This window comes from Polyodon spathula, chromosome 2 (genome assembly GCF_017654505.1).
Source record: "Polyodon spathula isolate WHYD16114869_AA chromosome 2, ASM1765450v1, whole genome shotgun sequence".
In the NCBI taxonomy this organism is placed as follows: Eukaryota; Metazoa; Chordata; class Actinopteri; order Acipenseriformes; family Polyodontidae; genus Polyodon; species Polyodon spathula.
The window spans coordinates 63,513,983-63,532,130 of record NC_054535.1 but is presented as its reverse complement, the minus strand read 5'-3'; the positions used below and the strand labels follow the sequence as shown (position 1 = coordinate 63,532,130).

Below are 18,148 nucleotides of genomic sequence, written 5' to 3'. Positions count from 1 at the left end.
CATATGCCAAGGAAAAAAAAAAAAAGGTGGGGGGGGGGGGGGGGGGGGGGGGGGGGGGGGGGTGGGGGGTGTGGGGGGGGGGGGGGGGGGGGGTGGGGGGTGGGGGGGGGGGGGGGGGGGGGGGGGGGGGGGGTGGGGGGGGGGGGGGGGGGGTGGGGGTGGGGGGGGGGGGGGGGGGGGGGGGGGGGGGGGGGGGGGGGGGGGGGGGGGGGGGGGGGGGGGGGGGGGGGGGGGGGGGGGGGGGGGGGGGGGGGGGGGGGGGGGGGGGGGGGGGGGGGGGGGGGGGGGGGGGGGGGGGGGGGGGGGGGGGGGGGGGGGGGGGGGGGGGGGGGGGGGGGGGGGGGGGGGGGGGGGGGGGGGGGGGGGGGGGGGGGGGGGGGGGGGGGGGGGGGGGGGGGGGGGGGGGGGGGGGGGGGGGGGGGTCTGAATGGGACTTTATTTCTTCAGCCCTGTAGATGTTGCCTCCCCGATTGGATAAGAACACTCTACAGCAAGCTCCATACTGATTGGGTAGATAGCAAACCCAAACATTCCAAACAGTGAAGAGACCACAGCCACTGCAATGCCCTGGTTCCTCATCTGAGATACCTTTTGAGATGAAGAACAATGCAGAATGCCTAAGGGGGAAGTATTTATTACCCATTTAACCCCACTCAGTCTCTTTTGCTTGCTAAATTTATCATCACTATTTGATATACACTGAACATATTTTAATAAACAATATGTCCTGCCTGGGCAGATAGGAACCCTGAATATTAATTTACTAACAAAGCAGGGTGACTGGTTCGGACATTTGTTCTTTGGTACACCATCAGTAGTATCATCAAGTGTGTAAAAAAATGAAATAGAGCCAACGCTCATTAATTTGAATTTCGAGGGACCTGCACACAAATTTGCCTGATCAGTAATTCTTATCGGCTCTTCCCTGTGGGGCTCCAAAATAATTTGCACAAACAGGAGATTTGTGCTGTGAATTTGTACTGTAAGAAGTCATTTACAATAAGCAGCTGTTAAATTTGTCCAGTACCATGTAGAAAATCTGTAGTATCTGGAAATTTGTTTTATCTGAGTTCATCTAAATGACAATGGACTTTATTCTGATACTCCTTATAACTTGTCTGAGTTAATCTTAAAGAAAATTGACTGTATTCTGATACTCCCAATAAACTTGTATCCTAACCAGGTTTCATCACAATTGAATACTCCATAGTAAGTTTCATAACAGTTTGAAAAACAGTTCTATACTCATATAAAACTAGTGCTGGAACGAACACGGGATTTACATGTTCGGGTATTCACTCATAATTTTAATTTTCTTTCAGATATTAGTCCATTTTTCAAAAAGTAATAAAAACCATTATATTGCTCTGAGCGCAGGCAGAGACAGAATAGCAGCAGGGGCAGGGGGCATGGTCCCTGTGTGTGCCTTTATTTTACAGCAAGACCATACAAAATGTAACACAGTCAAAATAGAAAAATATCCCAGGAGTAAAGAATGCATTGTGTAGCCCCTTTACCCCAGTGAATTACCTAGAAAACAAAGGATGCCAAATAGCAGTTAATTGTTGTTTTGTTTATTCCCAAAATAAAATATTACATAAAGTTGAAACCGCATTTTATATATTTTGTACATTCCTTGCCATTGTTGTTTCTTCACAGTAAACAGTGCCATATGGAAATGGAAACTGAAATTTTACTTTAAACACTTCAAATAAAACGTGGAAATGGCGTTGTAAAATGAAGTGGAAAAAACTCAAACTTTTTTTTGTCCCATGAGATTCTGACTCGCTCTCAAGCACCACAATGTGTTTTTGCCCCAGATGGCTTTCCATAGAGATCACTGTCTAAAACATTTAAAAATAGAAACTCAAGAGCTGCTGTATCGATCCTGTTTTATATATATATATATATATATATATATATATATATATATATATATATATATATATATATATATATATATATATATATAATCACACAGAGCTCTTTTTAATTTGTCATTTCTGAAAGTGTTGTGCAACTTCTGGTGAGGCGGTAAATAAGTGCAAGCTATTTTTTTCATTTCATCTGATTTTGGTATGTGAATGCCTGTCAAAAAAATATTAGTTCAAATATTAGGATATTTGTCCCAACACTATATAAAACACAAGTGCTGTATATACTTAAATATGGATGTCCACCTCTGCAATATTATTGCCTCCAGGGATATTAATCTCTAGCAAGGGGAGATAAAAATGGAAGAATTCCTTGACTTACCACAGCAAAAGCAATGCTGGCCAGTGCAGCCAGACAGAAGCTGATTTTGGTGACTTCTATGAATTTCTTTGTCCGGTCCACGTACAGCCCGAGGATGAAGGCACCGAGTATTCCAAACACAACGAACAACGCTCCACACAGCCCTGCAAGGTCCTGACACCAGAAAACAAAGATTCATTATGGTTCATTCCAATCTACAATCTCCCACCCCTGATAACCACAAAAGACGAGAAAATGCGGTTGTGCTATGATGTCGTGAGTGTTTGTGCTGTGAGTTTCGTAACTTGGTAGTGAAGGCAAATGCCCAGCCTAAAAGTGTTTTTTTTTTTTTTTTTTTGGGGGGGGGGGGTTGCGTCACAAGGGGCACTATCCCACTCCGAGACCTCATGTGACAGGCTGGTTACAGCCTATGAGTATTTCTTTTTTCTTTGGGGGTCACAAGGGGCACTATCCCACTCCAACACCTCATGTGACAGGCTGGTTACAGCCTGTGAGTGCTTATTCTTTTTTTTGGTTTGAACCTTTTATTTTGGCCCTTGTGCCCTGTTTATTTATTTTTGTGTTATATTCTAATTAAAGTATGCTTTGTGTGTAAAACCGGAGTCTTTCCTTCCGGTATCTAGCCTATCACATGAGGTGTCAGACTGGGATAGTGCCCCTTGTGACCCAGGGCAGGACTCCAGTAAAAAAAAAAAAAAAAAAAAGTTACAAAATTCACAGCACACAACACACACCAACCCACAAAAGATTTTGCTTCCTTGTTACATATGTGGCCACTCCCCAATTAGCACTCAATTACCTAATTGGGCAATGGCCACACTTGTGATTGTTGGCAGGGACAGATTTGAACCCATCGCTGCCAACCTTACATTTCCACACCCACTATTTACATTTTAGGGCTTTCGCCCTGTCACGCTCCTATTAGTCCTGCAATAGATTACCAGTGTGTTAAAATATTATGTTACTAGTCGACAGAGAAATGACAGCATTGTTGACTACAGTCTGACCTTCTTTTAACTGAAGGGTTATACAGTTTGTGGAACAATAACTATTTAATATGCTGAATACATCTCTATAGTGGCTGTCTGTGACTGGGACAATTGTCCCTGCAGTTTCATCAGGTGAACAGCAGATGGCACTTGAGCTGCCTCTACGTCAGAAGAAACTTTATCTAGAGTTTCTAGTAGGGGTGTAACAATTTATTGTTTCATGACATTTTTTATTGTGATACTCTTACATAGTCACATGTAGTCCACCAAATGGATCCTGAATGATGGATAACTTGTGGTTTACATTCATATCAACTGTTTCTCTAATTTAAGTTTTTCTTACATGGCACATGTTTTTGCTAGAGATATGGTATAAAGTGAAATTCCCTCCCCCAACACTTACATTTGAGTATCCTTTGACACATAGAATCTGCTGTAGGAGTGTGGAAAAACTGGTGAAAATACCAACTCCAGCCCCAAAACATGTCAACAAGATCATGTATGGCTTGTTTCTTACCAGCTGCAGACACATGCAGAGAGAATAAAGAAAAATACCATTAATGCATTCAAACATTTTATTGGACTGAACGAGTTAAGGCTAAAGGGCTCAAAAAGTAACACAAAACAGAGAAAACTAATTAATTATGTTTCAGAAATGGATGTGCAAAGCACATTTATGCTAGCTTGGTCTGAGTAAATTTCATTAAATGTGTGTTTTTGGCTTTTTTGTATTGTATTATATTTGGCTGTTTCAAACTAAGCCGAAGTTATAATATTTTAAAAAGTTCACAGGCCATCTACAGCAGGATATTCACCCTGATATTTGTAACTACATTGACTAAGGCAGTCTGTAATGTTCATAATAACAATTACCTTTGATATCCCCTTTTTACGACTCCGAACATAACAACTTTGATTTCGGCTAACAACTTTGAAAACATTGGTTTAATAACACATTTGATAAATAAATATTTTGTGAATTAGAACCTGACCTAAGATATCCTAATCAATCTAGTCTAACTCTAATGAATGCTAGAGATCACTTGCATGATAACACGGCATTGAGTAGCAGCTCACAGAGAAGAGATACTGTGATATTGTGGTGATTTCCAGCCTGAACAGAAGACCAGGCTAACTCTCCAACAGCCTACTAGGCCCACCATTCCCTGGTACTTCTTACCAGTTTCACTCCAGCCAGGAAGGGCTCAGAGCTGGAAGCCAGAGCACTGCTGGAAGGGGGAGTTGGAGGAACTCTGCTACGTATCCCCATAGTGGCTAGGAGACAGACGATGGCAGCTGGAATGGTATAAATTCCCAGCTGAAAAAACAACATTTTTTTTTTTTTTATTTCAGCAGGAAAACCTCAATGAGATATTGTGACATATTCAAGAGACATGCTCTTCCCCTCCCATGGGGAATTTTGAGTAAAAATGTCCCGCCTCCCCTGAAATTTATACGCTAGGTCCTTTATAAGTTCAACTACACCTTTTCGAATAGGGTTTGTAATAATATTATTTTTTGTAATAACAGGAATATATACAGTAAAATACCACAATAATAAGTGGTCACCTACTGCAACTACCCAATAAATCTCAGAACAGATTTTCTTGAATAAGCAGTTATCCCTTTGGTGACCAGTTAATTCAGGTTTCATTAAGTCTCAGCAGATTCCTTACCAGTTCTGGTATTTTTTCTTTACTTCCAACAATCATCGGTGAAAAGATATTGGCAAACAGAATTCCCAAAGGGTTAGCTAAAAAAACAAACAAACAAAAAAATTCTGCACCCCTTATATCTTGCATGCTAAAATAAGCAAAAACATATTAAAATTACACCTAAAAATTATTGCAGCTAATTTATTTGAGATGGGATAACAATCATATTCTTTTGAACAATAATATATTCCAATAACTTTCTAATTTCTTTACCATGGTAAATGACCATCAAAAAGTTCAAATTAGTTTTAAATGTAAAATGAAAAACATAAAAAAATGATATATTACATATACACTGAGTGTACAAAACATTAGGAACACCTTCCTAATATTGAGTTGCACCCCCTTTTTCCCTCAGAACAGCCTCAATTCATCAGGACATGGACTCTACAAGGTGTCGAAAGCGTTCCACAGGGATGCTGACCCATGTTGACTCCAATGCTTCCCACAGTTGTGTCAAGTTGGCTGGTAGTGGATCTCTACACCAAATAGCTTGTTCCATCTCATCCCACAGATGCTCAATTGGATTGAGGTCTGGTGACTGGGCAGGCCACTGCAGTAAGCTGAATTCACTGTCATGTTCGTGGAACCATTCCGAACAATCCTAGCGTTTTGGCATGGGGCATTATCCTGCTGAAAAAGTCCATTAACAGATGGATACACTGCTGCCATGAAGGGATGCACCTGATTGGCAATGATGTTCAGATATCCTGCGACATTCAAACGTTGCTCCACTTTTATCAAGGGGCACATGTGTGCCATGAAAACACACCCCACACCATCACACCACCACCACCAGCCTGCAATGTTGACACACGGCATGATGGATGCATGTACTCATGTGGTTTTCTCCATACCCTAGTCCTCCCATCAGCGTGAAACAGCAGGAACCGGGATTCATCAGATCAGGCAATGTTTTTCCAATCCTCCAGTGTCCAGTGTTTTCGTTCCTTAGCCCATTGCAACCGCAGTTTCTTGTGTTTTGTTGAAAGAAGCGGAACTCTTTTGGGTCGTTGGCTGCCATACCCAATTTGTGTCAAGGTACGACGAGTTGTGCTTTCTTTTATGGGTCTTTCGGCACCAATGTTGTATTGGACTGTCTATTGACTAACTGTAGCCCGTCTGCTGCTCTGCACAATTCTGCACAATTCGTGCAGGGTGGTGGACCATCCTTGATACAGACAGGAAACTGTTGTGTGTGAAAAACCCAGCAGTGTTGCAGTTCTTAACACACTCAAACCGGCGCGCTTGGCACCTACTACCAAACCCCGTTCAAAGGCACTTAAATCTTTTGTCTTGCCCATTTACCCTCTGAGTGGCACACATACACAATCCATGTCTCAATTGTGTCAAGGCTTAAAAATCCTTCTTTAACCTGTCTCCCCTTCATCTACACTGATTGAAGTGGATTTAAGGTTACATCAATAAGGGAGCATAACTTTCACCTGGATTCACCTCGTCAGTCTATTTCATGGAAAGAGCAGGTGTTCCTAATGTTTTGTACGCTCCGTGTGTGTGTGTGTGTGTGTGTGTGTGTGTGTGTGTATGTGTATATATGTGTGTGTGTGTGTGTGTATATATATATATATATATATATATATATATATATATATATATATATATATATATATATATATATATATATATATATATATATATATATAATTTTTGTTCAATCTCTTTTTTTAAATGTTTTCAAATACATGCTAAAGTGTAAATTGCTGTATTTTAAAAAAAATCCAGCCTTTAATGTTGAAACATATCCTGGAGGAAGACTGATGTAAAGTGAACCACTGTACTACAATATAAATGTGTAAAGTAGTGACAGACTTTTTGCAAATAGCCTTTGTAAACTAAAGCCCCTTTCACACTGGCACTCCTACCCGGGTCCGGGCTTGGGTCCTGGCTAACCGGTCACAATCCTGCATAGTGTGAAACCATGTACCTGAGTCAGACCCGGGTTAACCCAGTGACCCACCTCAGGATGTGGGTTGACACGTTTTGACCCAGGTTGAGCGAGACAAAATGCTTGATGGCCGTTCATGAGCCAACGCAAAAACAAACTGCCACGCCTGTGTGAAAGTAGCCATATTTTAGTTGTTTGAGACACGCCATGAGCCTGATTGCAGCAGAGATGAAGAAATATTTGCTATAATCAACATTTAGGCCAAAGGTTCAATCCAGAGAAGCGTCAGCAACAACTGCTTCCTCCCGGGCATTGATACGCGCATTGCGAACTTGCATCTGTCACTCAGGTCAACCCTGCTTTATCAAAAGCAGTGTGAAATTGTGTAGCTGACCCACATGACACTGGGTCCTGCCTGAATATGTTCTGACCTGGGTAAATCATAAGAATATAAGAACATAAGAACATAAGAAAGTTTACAAATGAGAGGAGGCCATTCGGCCCATCTTGCTTGTTTGGTTATTAGTAGCTTATTGATCACAGAATCTCATCAAGCAGCTTCTTGAAGGATCCCAGGGTGTCAGCTTCAACAACATTACTGGGGAGTTGGTTCCAGACCCTCACGATTCTCTGTGTAAAAAAGTGCATCCTATTTTCTGTTCTGAATGCCCCTTTGTTTAATCTCCATTTGAGACCCCTGGTCCATGCCAATGTGAATGGGGCTTTAGTTTAATTTAGTCAAACCTCTTGTGGTTAGCACTTTATAATGGCTGCAAATCCATACAGACATAACATATCTGAATATCTAATATGTTATTGGTACTTAATGGCCATGCATGTATAATGACTTCCAATCAAGTATGTAGAATTACTTGGATTTAAAATATGTAAAGGTCACAAGTTTAACATTTCAAGGAATATAGATGTTTTTGACTGGTTTAACACCCTCCAAAACTGTCTTAACCTATACAGTCTAGATAGATTTAAGGCATTTTTTTGCAAGTACACATACTGTCTCTAATTACTCTGAGCAGTATACAGTGGTTTGCAGAAGTATTCACTCCCCTGCAAAGTTTTCGCATTTTGTTGGGATAAAGTGGTAGAGAGGCACAGAGCAGGAGAAGGGTAAAAGAAAATTTCCAAGGTGCTGATTATCCCTGTCAGTACAGTAAAGTCCATCATTAAGAAGTGGAAGATGCATCATACCACCCAGACACTACCCAGATAAGTTGGCCCACCCAAACTGAGCAGCCAGGCAAGTGGAAACTGGTTCGGTATGTCACTCTGAAGACCCTGAGAGATCCTCAAAGTTTTGTGTCTGAGATGGGAGTTAGTGTTCACACATCAACAATAAGCTGGTCCCTACACAAAGCTGGCCTGTGTGGACAGGTGGCAAGAAAGAAGCCATTACTCAAAAAGCCTCATCTTAAAGCACGTATGGAGTTTGCGAAAAAAAGCATGTAGATGATACTGTAGCCATGTGGAAAAAGGTTTTGAGGTCATCTCAATTGTCAAGCATGGTGGTGGCAGCATCATGTTATGGCAATGCTTCACTTCACAATGGACTAGGAAGCTTGTCAGGATAGAGGGGAGAATGGATGGTGTAAAGTGCAGGTGAATCATTGAGGAAAACCTGTTTGAGTCAGCCAAGACTCTGAAACAGGGGAGGAATTCATATTTCAGCAGGACAATGACCCGAAGCACAAAGCCAAAGCCACACTGGAGTGGTTGAACAAGAAGAGAATTAATGTTCTTGAGTGGCCCAGTCAAAGTCCTGACTTGAATCCAATCGGAAATTTATGGCGAGACATGAAGATTGCAGTCCATCAACGCTCCCCAACAAACTGATCAGAACTGTAGCATTTTTCCAGTGAAGACCGGGCAAAAATTTCACCATCCTACTCTGCAAAGGTAGTACAGACCTATCCAAAAAGACTAATTGCTGCAAAAGGTGTTTCTACCAAGTACTGACTTAAGGGCCTGAATACTTATGCAACCAGTAAATTTCATTTTGTACATTTTCTTTTCAAGTTTTGTTGACATTTAACCTCCTCCTCATATAACAGTGTTCAGTTTAATCACTACAGCTTTGAATAAAAAAAAAGTTTGTTTGAAAAACTGTGCACACATTATTTGTAATTCAACAAAATGTGACATTATTGGGTGGGGGTGAATACTTCTGCAAACCTCTATATATAGCTCCTAGTCACAACACGATTATGTTACTCCTATTAGAGACTATAAGAAACTTAAAATTATTTTCTGGCTCTCAATAAAGTTGGGACTAATCAAGTATTTGCACTATTGACTTCAATTCTTCTTCCACTCAAACAATATTCTACAATAAAAATTGTTTTGGAATAGACCTACAAGTTAGGAACTCCACTTACCAAGGTCCATAAATACTAAAATGCAATTTGCCCACTTGCTCACCTCACCACTTACACATGGAGGCGATCATATTGGCAGTGGCTCTCTGATTCTCTGGAAACCAAACTGCTGCCAGTTTGGTGGGTGAGAAGATGACCAGTGGCTGTGCCAAGGCACACAGCGTCTGCCCGACCATCAAAAGAGGGTAGTGTCTCAGTCCTACAGGGATGTTATCAAGAATACTGAGGAAACGCAGAATACTACCAGTCATGTTCAACCAGGAGCTCAGGATCAACTGAAACACAAGACAACATCAGGACCATTTTTTTTTGTTACTAAAACCAGCTGCTTAGAGAGGAAGTAGCGGGGTTCCGAAAAATATTGCATTAAACATCCCCACATGTTTCTACAACTGTTTAAATAACGTACCTGTAAATGTTCTTTTCATTGTTAACATCCTGACAACTTGTTATACTTATCTTTAAACTCTGCTTCAAAGCTTTTTTCAAAAGGGCTGCTCTAGTGTACTGGGGTTTGAGATCTGTCCTCTAAATAAGTGGTGTGCAAACTTTTTATATTTTTAGGAAACCTTTTTACACACGGTCGGCTGTTTCCTGTGACATTGTTGGTTATTATAGCATGTTCATGGCAAGCAAAGTAGTAAGAGGTAGCAATTATAATAACTATCTTACAGATGCCATTTGTGATAAACCATTTAAACCACTTCCCCTTTTTACACCACTGAAAAAAAGAAAATGAGAAATAACACTTGTTTACGTAAGTTATTTAACAAATCTGATGGGAGTTGTCTTTGTCAGATGTGTCAAATTATCATGGGTTGCTAGCTGCTGTTGTCAAAATCTCATTTTTAGACTGCACAGCACATTCCACTATAACAGTATTTTATTTATAAAATATAACACATTTTACCTACTGTTGTTGCTTTTCCAAAGCAATAAAAATAGGTTTCCTTTAAGCTTGTGTCTGAATCATCTGGCTACAGATTTAGTCAACTTTATAGAGTAAAGACTGGTACCCACCAGGCATGTTGGGACAAAACAACTAGAACCTATACTTTTGATAAGTATCATTGGCACCACTGGCAACGCAGGGGCAATGCAAAATAAATAGGATTGAATCCTATTTTTTGACATTTGTCGTGTGACAACTAGGGAATTAACCAATCAGAGAACAGCTTCAATGCACGTGGTCCAGCAGGGTGAAGCAGTATCCAGAATGATGGAGGAAAAAATAATACTCGTCATTGAAAAAATACCCCAAGCTTATGCATATTTGGATAAGCTTGGTATGTATGATTTATTGCCAGATACAGTTGTAGTCAAAAGTTTACATACCCCAATGGAAATTTATAATTTCTAAAAAATTCTCAAAAACAAAGAAATATAGGAAAACTCTTCTGTAGCAAAAGTTTTGCTTTTGTGGAGATGGAAAAAAGTTACAAGAAATAGATGTCTACAATTATTTATTTCTGCAATTTTTTTGTGCAAAAACTCCAAAAATGCTAATTCAGAAGTATTCATACCCTGACAAGGAAATTGAAGTTAATAACTAGTTGAGGCACTGTTAGCAATAAACAATTAGAACATTTGTCTATGAGCTTTTGGCATGATTCTTCTTCAACGCAAAATTGTTCCAGTTCGTTCAAATTCAGAGGATTTCTCAGGTACAAAGCCTTCTTCGACTCATACCAAAGTTTCAAAACTGGATTTAGATAGGGGCTTTGACAAGGCCATTCTAAAACCTTGATTTTATTCTTCTTTAACCTTTCTGAAGTAGATTTTCATGTGTGCTTTGGATCGTTGTCATGTTGGAATGTCCAATTGTGCTTTAAACCAAGTTTTGTAGTGGAGGGTTGCAGATGATTGGCCAATATCATTTGGTATGCTTTGGAATCCATTTTATCATGCATTGGAACTAAATTTCCTGTGCTATTAGAGGAAAAACAGCCCCATAGAAAGATATTACCACCTCCATGCTTGACAGTAGGTATGGTGTTCTTTTCTTTATACACCTCACCAGACTTTCTCCAAAAGCAACGACTATCAGCGTGACCAAATAGCTCGATTTCTGTTTCATCACTCCACAAAACCTTTGAGCAGTACTCATAACCATTATTCAAATGCCATTTTGCAAACTTTAAACATTTTCCTAAAAGTGGCTTTTTCCTTGGCCTGCGACCATTGAGACCTTCACCATGCAATACTAGACCTATGATTGAAATGGAAACCCCAGTCACACTTGCAGCAAATTCACTCTGAATATCTTTGGCAGTCAATCTCGGATTGTTATTAACCTTACAATTTTTCTTCTTGTTCTTGGTTAAAGAACCATCTTTCTTTCAGACCGAGGGAGCGTTGTGACAGTACCATGAGTCTTGTACTTTTTGATAATAGAAACACTAGTTGAAATTGGGATACTCAAATGCTTGGAAATCTTCTTGTATCCTTCTCCAGCTTTATGACAATACATAATTTTTTGCCTAAGGTCTTCAGGTAGCTCTTTTTCGAGATTTACGATTATACTGTAAATTTACAGTATAATCATAAATCTCGAAAAACTACTCACTTCTAAATCTTTTGTAGTCATTTTTGTATTACTTTAGTATAAATACATGTTAATTTGGATTCATATGTTGTTTTTTTCTGACTTTATGTAAACTAAAAGACACAAAAGCACCCGTTTTCTTATTGGAAATAGTGTTATTTTGAAATTTACCTGTCCTGGTCACAAAAGCAAAGTTTGTGGGGAATAATAGCCATTTTCTATACTTTTGAGGCATAAGCAATTAGGAAATAACACAAACACATAAATTGTTACACGGTGTAATAAATCAGTATGTAGCATGGATTTTGACATTTTCAAGCAGTCGTTATTCCTATTTCATTATTAAATAATCATCCTAATGTGATTTCCAAAATTATGTTAATATCTTAAAGCGCAGTGCTTCTTTTGTTTTTGTGGGAATTTAAAAGCAAATCTGTGTTAACTGTCATCACTTATAAGGAGTTAATTTGCACTTGATAAAGGAGGGTTTTAATTAAGGAAACAGTATATAACTCATAACGGGAAGAAAGTGGGCAGCAAAGAAAGCTGTGGAAGATGCTATGGCTGCCCATCGAATCGGTGATATTATGGGGCAAGTTCAGCATGGAAGAGGGAGTCTTGGTCTCGGTTCAGCTCCTCCTACATGGCACAAGGCAACCCCAGCTCAACGGAGGAAGCTGGTAGTCAACCAGGTGCAAAAGCAGGAGGAGAGGATCAGGTGTTTAAAGGCCGTTTACCAGGCCAAGCAGAGAGAATGGATGAGATGGGAGACCTATGGACAATGGAACAGAGCAGGATCAGTTTCCTCATCAGATCAACATTTGATGTTCTCCCATCACCACAGAACCTAAACCTCTGGGTGGGTGAGGATTCCTCATGCCCTTTGTGTTCATCAACTGCAACATTAAGGCACATTTTCACAGGATGTAAGGTGGGTCTTTGCCAAGGACGGTTTACTTGGTACCAGGTACTGCGATGTCTGGCCTTAGCATTGGAAGACAAGCGTAACCTGACCAATAAGTTGCCACCAGTTCCATCAAAGAATTACACACAAAAGACAATATTCCTCTGTCCAAGAGAGCAACCATCAAGAAAAGGTGTTAAAACCAAACCTTGCCCAAGACAACTGGAAGCTGCTGGAGACTGGAAAATGCTGGCAAATGTTGGTCAACGGCTTATTTTTCCACCTGAGATTGCCACCACTAATCTTTGACCAGAAGGCATGCTGATTGTGGTCTGGATCCGCATGTCTTGTTCATATGGTAGAGTTAACAGTGTCTTGGGAGGATGCTGTGGATGAGGCGTATGAGAGGAAGAAACTGAGGTATGCTCAACTAGCTGTTGAAACGGAACAGTGAGGATAGACAGCCCGGGTTTACCCAGTGGAGGTGGCTTGTCGAGGATTTGTGGCACACTCTAAAACCCGGTTTCTCAGAGATGTCGAGTTCAGTGGCCAAGAGTTGCGTTGCACAGTGAAGAACTTATCTGAGTAGAAAGGATAGGCAACTGCCTGTGGTCGAGACAGAAAGATTTTGGCTGGGGATCTCAAGCACAATAGAAAGAAAGCAACGCTGATTTATGGGTAAGTAAGCTGGGCTGAGATGAGTGGTGGACAGAGGGGGTGATGCTGGGACGCCAGAATCACTGTCGAGCCCTGTTGAGGTGTCATGGGCTAGTCGACGAAACACCGAGGATGGAAGGTGCCCACTTGAAGACCCCAGAGATGTACCCTACTTAGCTCAATCCAGACGGTTGTCATTCTGATGCGCTGGGGACACCGTGCTGTGGTTGATCCCCAGAGCCAGCATCACAGCCATTGTGCTGATGCACAGCCGTGTGTGCTGATGCGCTGGAGAGGCAAAATAAGCGGATCCCTGCAGCCAGCACTACACTTCAGTCATCAACATCAGGCAGAAGGATATATACATCAACAGATGGAAAGAAACGCAAATGGATGGAAATGCAGATGGATCACATTAGTTTACTGTTAGTCTTAGTTGGTGCTTATCTTGGTGAGAGCGGAGTTCAAATCAGCATTAAGTTTTAATATCTACTCTCATGCAATGGAAATCTTGAATCACAAATTTAACAGACCGCGGCTGACGATATAGAGAAAGAGAGGGTACAGGACCAGAGGTAATTTCTTACAGACAACCTAGATAATTCAATATTTTTAGTTATGAATATATTTTTGCCTTTTCTATACTTATGGTTATGAAGATTTATTCACTTGTTTTAACCATTTGTAACCTTACGGAATGTTTGTTGTATTGTTAAAATGAGATACTGCATGAAGTGTAATGTTACTGTCAAGAAATTATCAATGCAACTGTAGCCTATTTGAATTCTATGTACATTATATGACAGCTGACCTCTACTGTAGGTTTTACTTGAATTATACAACTGAAATATTGGTATAGAAAACGGCATATTAGATATTACAATAAAGTTTCTTTCGGTGATTGTGGATTTGCAATGCGTCCTTGGCTTTAAAACCTGTATCTTATCCATACAAGAACGAAGAACATGTGTACAAAGGCACACAGATCCATGAGGAATGTGACAGAGATGGAATTTGCCTAAACATATTTAATGTTGTCAGACTCCCCCCACACTTTATGTGCAATGTACACTTTCACAGTCACATGTTTGTGTGCATATAAAATGTTCTCATAATACTCTAAGTGTTCGGTGGCTACTTCTAATCATGTTGAGTTTATTTATTGCGGAAGTGAGCAAAGAGTACCAGAGAAAATGCTAGACAATTCACAGAACAATTCATTATAAACAAATTGTGTATTGGGTTAGGGAGTTCTGTCGTAATTTTAAAAGCTTAATAAATAAATAAATAAAGTGTTACATACATGGTAGGCCTATACATGTATAATATAGCTAACAACTACAAACACAAATGGCACGTCAAACATATTCATTTATAGTCTACAATCGTACATACATACTAAAATACAGATAAAAGTAGATTATAAGAAAACAAATTCCAACCAATATACATAGATGGCTTACTGTATTTTTTTTTCTTTTTAACCAAAAAACAGATTGCAAAATGCAAATTAAAAGAGTTGTATATACTAAGTTCTGGCAAAATATCCCCCCGAAATGAGGGTAAATTAGGTTTGATTTTTATTTATTTTTTTATTTTTTTAATCCGTGCTGTCTGATTTTTACCCACTCACCAGATAATCGTAAATCAGCATTTTATATGTGAAGCGTTCTAAATAAATGTACATTCTGCATGACAAAATGCACAATTTTGAAGTTTACAAATTATACACAACATAGATAGTCCCATTACTTTTTATTTGCATTTGGCTGCTGCTCACTGGTGGGAGAGCTGTCTCCCTGTGCGCTACTAGTTTACATAACAGCGAATTATGCATCCACTCATTTTTGTTGATCTTGTTAACTGCTTTTTGATTAACGAGTTCCTCTTATTTAGTCATTGAGACAGGAAGTGATGTAGGTGACCTGCGACAGTTAAGCTTTTTAACAAGAAATACATTCATTAACAACTTCATCGGCACAATTTCAAAGCATTAATGGATTGATTTAATACATTTTCTTTGCAAATCACTTGCTACTAAAGCTCACTGTTTTTTTGAAAATCCTGCCCATGAAAGAGAGCCCAGAGAATAGAAATGAAAAAAACGAAAGTATGTAGCTGATATATTCTTCTCTGTAGAGATAAGTTTCAAGGAATTGTGGAACCAAGCCAGAAATTGTGGCTCTGTTGGACAGGATTGTGGTAACACAGGTGACTGAGAACTCTAACATGATCTGACTTTCTTTGCGTTTACTACATGTTTCTGGAAATTGTTTTAGTCCTTAAATACAAAATCTGTAAAATCAGACATGATACAGTAGGTTGTCCTCAGATCTGAAAAATAAATTTCACAAATCTATAAATCCTTTGTATATTCAGGGTCAGGAAACTTTAGAAGAAACATAACTAAATCTAAAGGATATGCCAAGGTGCAGAAATCCAAGATCCATGTTGATATTCTATTTGAAAGAATTAAATAATTGAATGACACTGTCAACTAAATAATGTCCTTGCAACCAATTCAATCCTGTAGTTTAAATAATATAACAACATATTATACAATCATGTATTAACATTCATCACTTACTGAAGTTCGCAGTCCCAAAGTGTCAAGCATCCACGTGGTTCCAAACCCAACAGGAATAGCTACAACCATGAATATCAGAGACAACCAGTTCACTTGGTCCAAGGAAAGATCAAAGTACTTAGCAGTCTGGTCAGCAACAGGGGCAAAACTCAGCCATAACTGAAATACAAAAAACATTAACCATTAAAACATAGCACGAATGACATTGTGTCCAGACAACAGAAAAATATAATCAAATTATTAACTGGTTTATTCATGTATTCATGTTTATTCATGTATGTAAAATATTGTAACTGTTTGCCAAGCTGGGACAAGAGAGTTCTATAACAATATGTAACACAATTTTTGTTCCTGGGTAATAAGTGTTATTTCCTAATTGCTTATGCCTCAAAAGTATAGAACATGGCTATTATTCCCCACAAACTTTGCTTTTGTGACCAGGACAGTGATATTTCAAAATATCACTATTTCCAATAGGAAAATGGGAAAATGTGTGTCTTTTCGTTCACATAAAGTCAGAAAAAAACAACATATGAATCCAAACTAACATGTTGAGTATTTACAGTATAATTGTAAATCTCGAAAAACTACTCACTTCTAAATCTTTTGTAGTCATCTTTGTATTACTTTAGTATAAATACATGTTAATTTGGATTCATATGTTGTTTTTTTCTGACTTTATGTAAACGAAAAGACACACATTTTCCAATTTTCCCATTGAAAATAGTGGTATTTTGAAATATCACTGTCCTGGTCACAAAAGCAAAGTTTGTGGGGAATAATAGCCATGTTCTATACTTTTGAGGCATAAGCAATTAGGAAATAACACTTACTACCCAGGAACAAAAAAAAAATATATTTTTGTTACACAGTGTAATCAAACACAAGTGAGCCTGTGGCGGAGTGTCCTGCCCCTTTGTGTTTATTAGTGTTTTATGTTGTATGTAGTGTGTTAATGTTGGTGTTTAGGTATAAAATACACAGGATATAAATATGGGTTATGACTAGGAGTGTTATAACGTGTAATTTGTATTTAGACACGAGGATGGCACAACTCATGCCACGTGCATATTTAAGTGGGTACTGATATGTGAGCACGGGGTACACAGATTAGTGCACGTGCTGGAACTCAATTAATAATTAATTGGTAATTGAATCCCTGCACAATTGTATATATAGATGCATAAAGCACTCACTCGGGGTTGTGTGTTCGGGAAGTGGAGAAATGGTGAGAGAGAGTTAATTTAAAATAATAACAATTGCTACAGCGTGCTGGAAGTGCCAGAACGGTACTTGTTTGGTGTTCATCCACGTCTGTTTGTTTGGCCAATACACCCTTTATTTTCTGTGTTGTGTGTTTTGTTTAAGCTCTTTTTGTTTGCATTATTATTTAATAAATAAACTGAGAGCCAAGGCTCAGTTTTCACCCGCCATCATAAGCGTGTTTTGGTTGCTGTTCCTGGTTGACATCACCCTTGCAAAGGCACCCTTTCACAGAGCCTTATACTAATTCTACTTAATTATACTAATTTGGCTACCACTGTGAATTGATTTTAAGTTAAAAATAGGGCTTGAAGGTCTCAGGTTTTATTTTTGATCACATGATGTCCCTTTAAAATAATTTTGAGCCGATTCTGTTCCCTAATTAAACTCAGAAAAAGTTGTTAATTACAAAACAATGTCACGATTTTACCTTCATATATAGACTGAACCTGATTCTGTTTCACTTAGCGTTTTAAACAGATGTGACAAATGACGTTAGTTGCTCATTGCTGATTCTAATTGCATTAATTCTTGCAGTCGCCAAGTATTTCATTGTGCTTTTGTTATTTTCACTCATTTAACAGAAAGTTGTCCTGACATTTTCTTTTTAGCATGAAATACCCAGTATGGAGTGTACACTGATAGCAAGTCCATCTGTGATAAAGAGAGAAAGAATCAATGCTGTAAATCTCCCTCCTGACCAGAAAGGGCGCTGTGTAAGGTTGGTAGTACGCCTCCCCATAGACAGGTGGACTTGACAGTGAGCGGAAACAGGAAGTCGACCATATTGGTGGAGGCAAGTAGCTGTCAGTACACAAGATGACTCACCTGTGATCAGCTGCAGGCTAAGCAGCGATTGGTTCGCCGGGGTGCTGAGCTGATTGCAGGGAGGAGTTGAGTAGTACAAAGGGGACACAACTACGCAAGTACGGCCCC

The 18,148-nt window shown here is 39.5% G+C and overlaps 1 protein-coding gene across 1 annotated transcript in view; it reads right to left on the bottom strand.

The window, feature by feature from the left end:
- LOC121299045 (solute carrier family 49 member A3-like) overlaps nt 1-18,148 on the bottom strand; it is a 33,798-nt gene that overhangs the window by 8,915 nt on the left and 6,735 nt on the right. The window contains exons 2-8 of the mRNA XM_041226533.1: nt 15,950-16,108; nt 9,312-9,531; nt 4,922-4,998; nt 4,426-4,563; nt 3,649-3,765; nt 2,257-2,409; nt 449-588 (exon numbers count right to left, since the gene is read on the bottom strand). Of these exons, the coding sequence (XP_041082467.1) occupies nt 449-588; nt 2,257-2,409; nt 3,649-3,765; nt 4,426-4,563; nt 4,922-4,998; nt 9,312-9,531; nt 15,950-16,108 (1,004 nt within the window). The remainder of the gene's footprint in view (nt 1-448; nt 589-2,256; nt 2,410-3,648; nt 3,766-4,425; nt 4,564-4,921; nt 4,999-9,311; nt 9,532-15,949; nt 16,109-18,148) is intronic.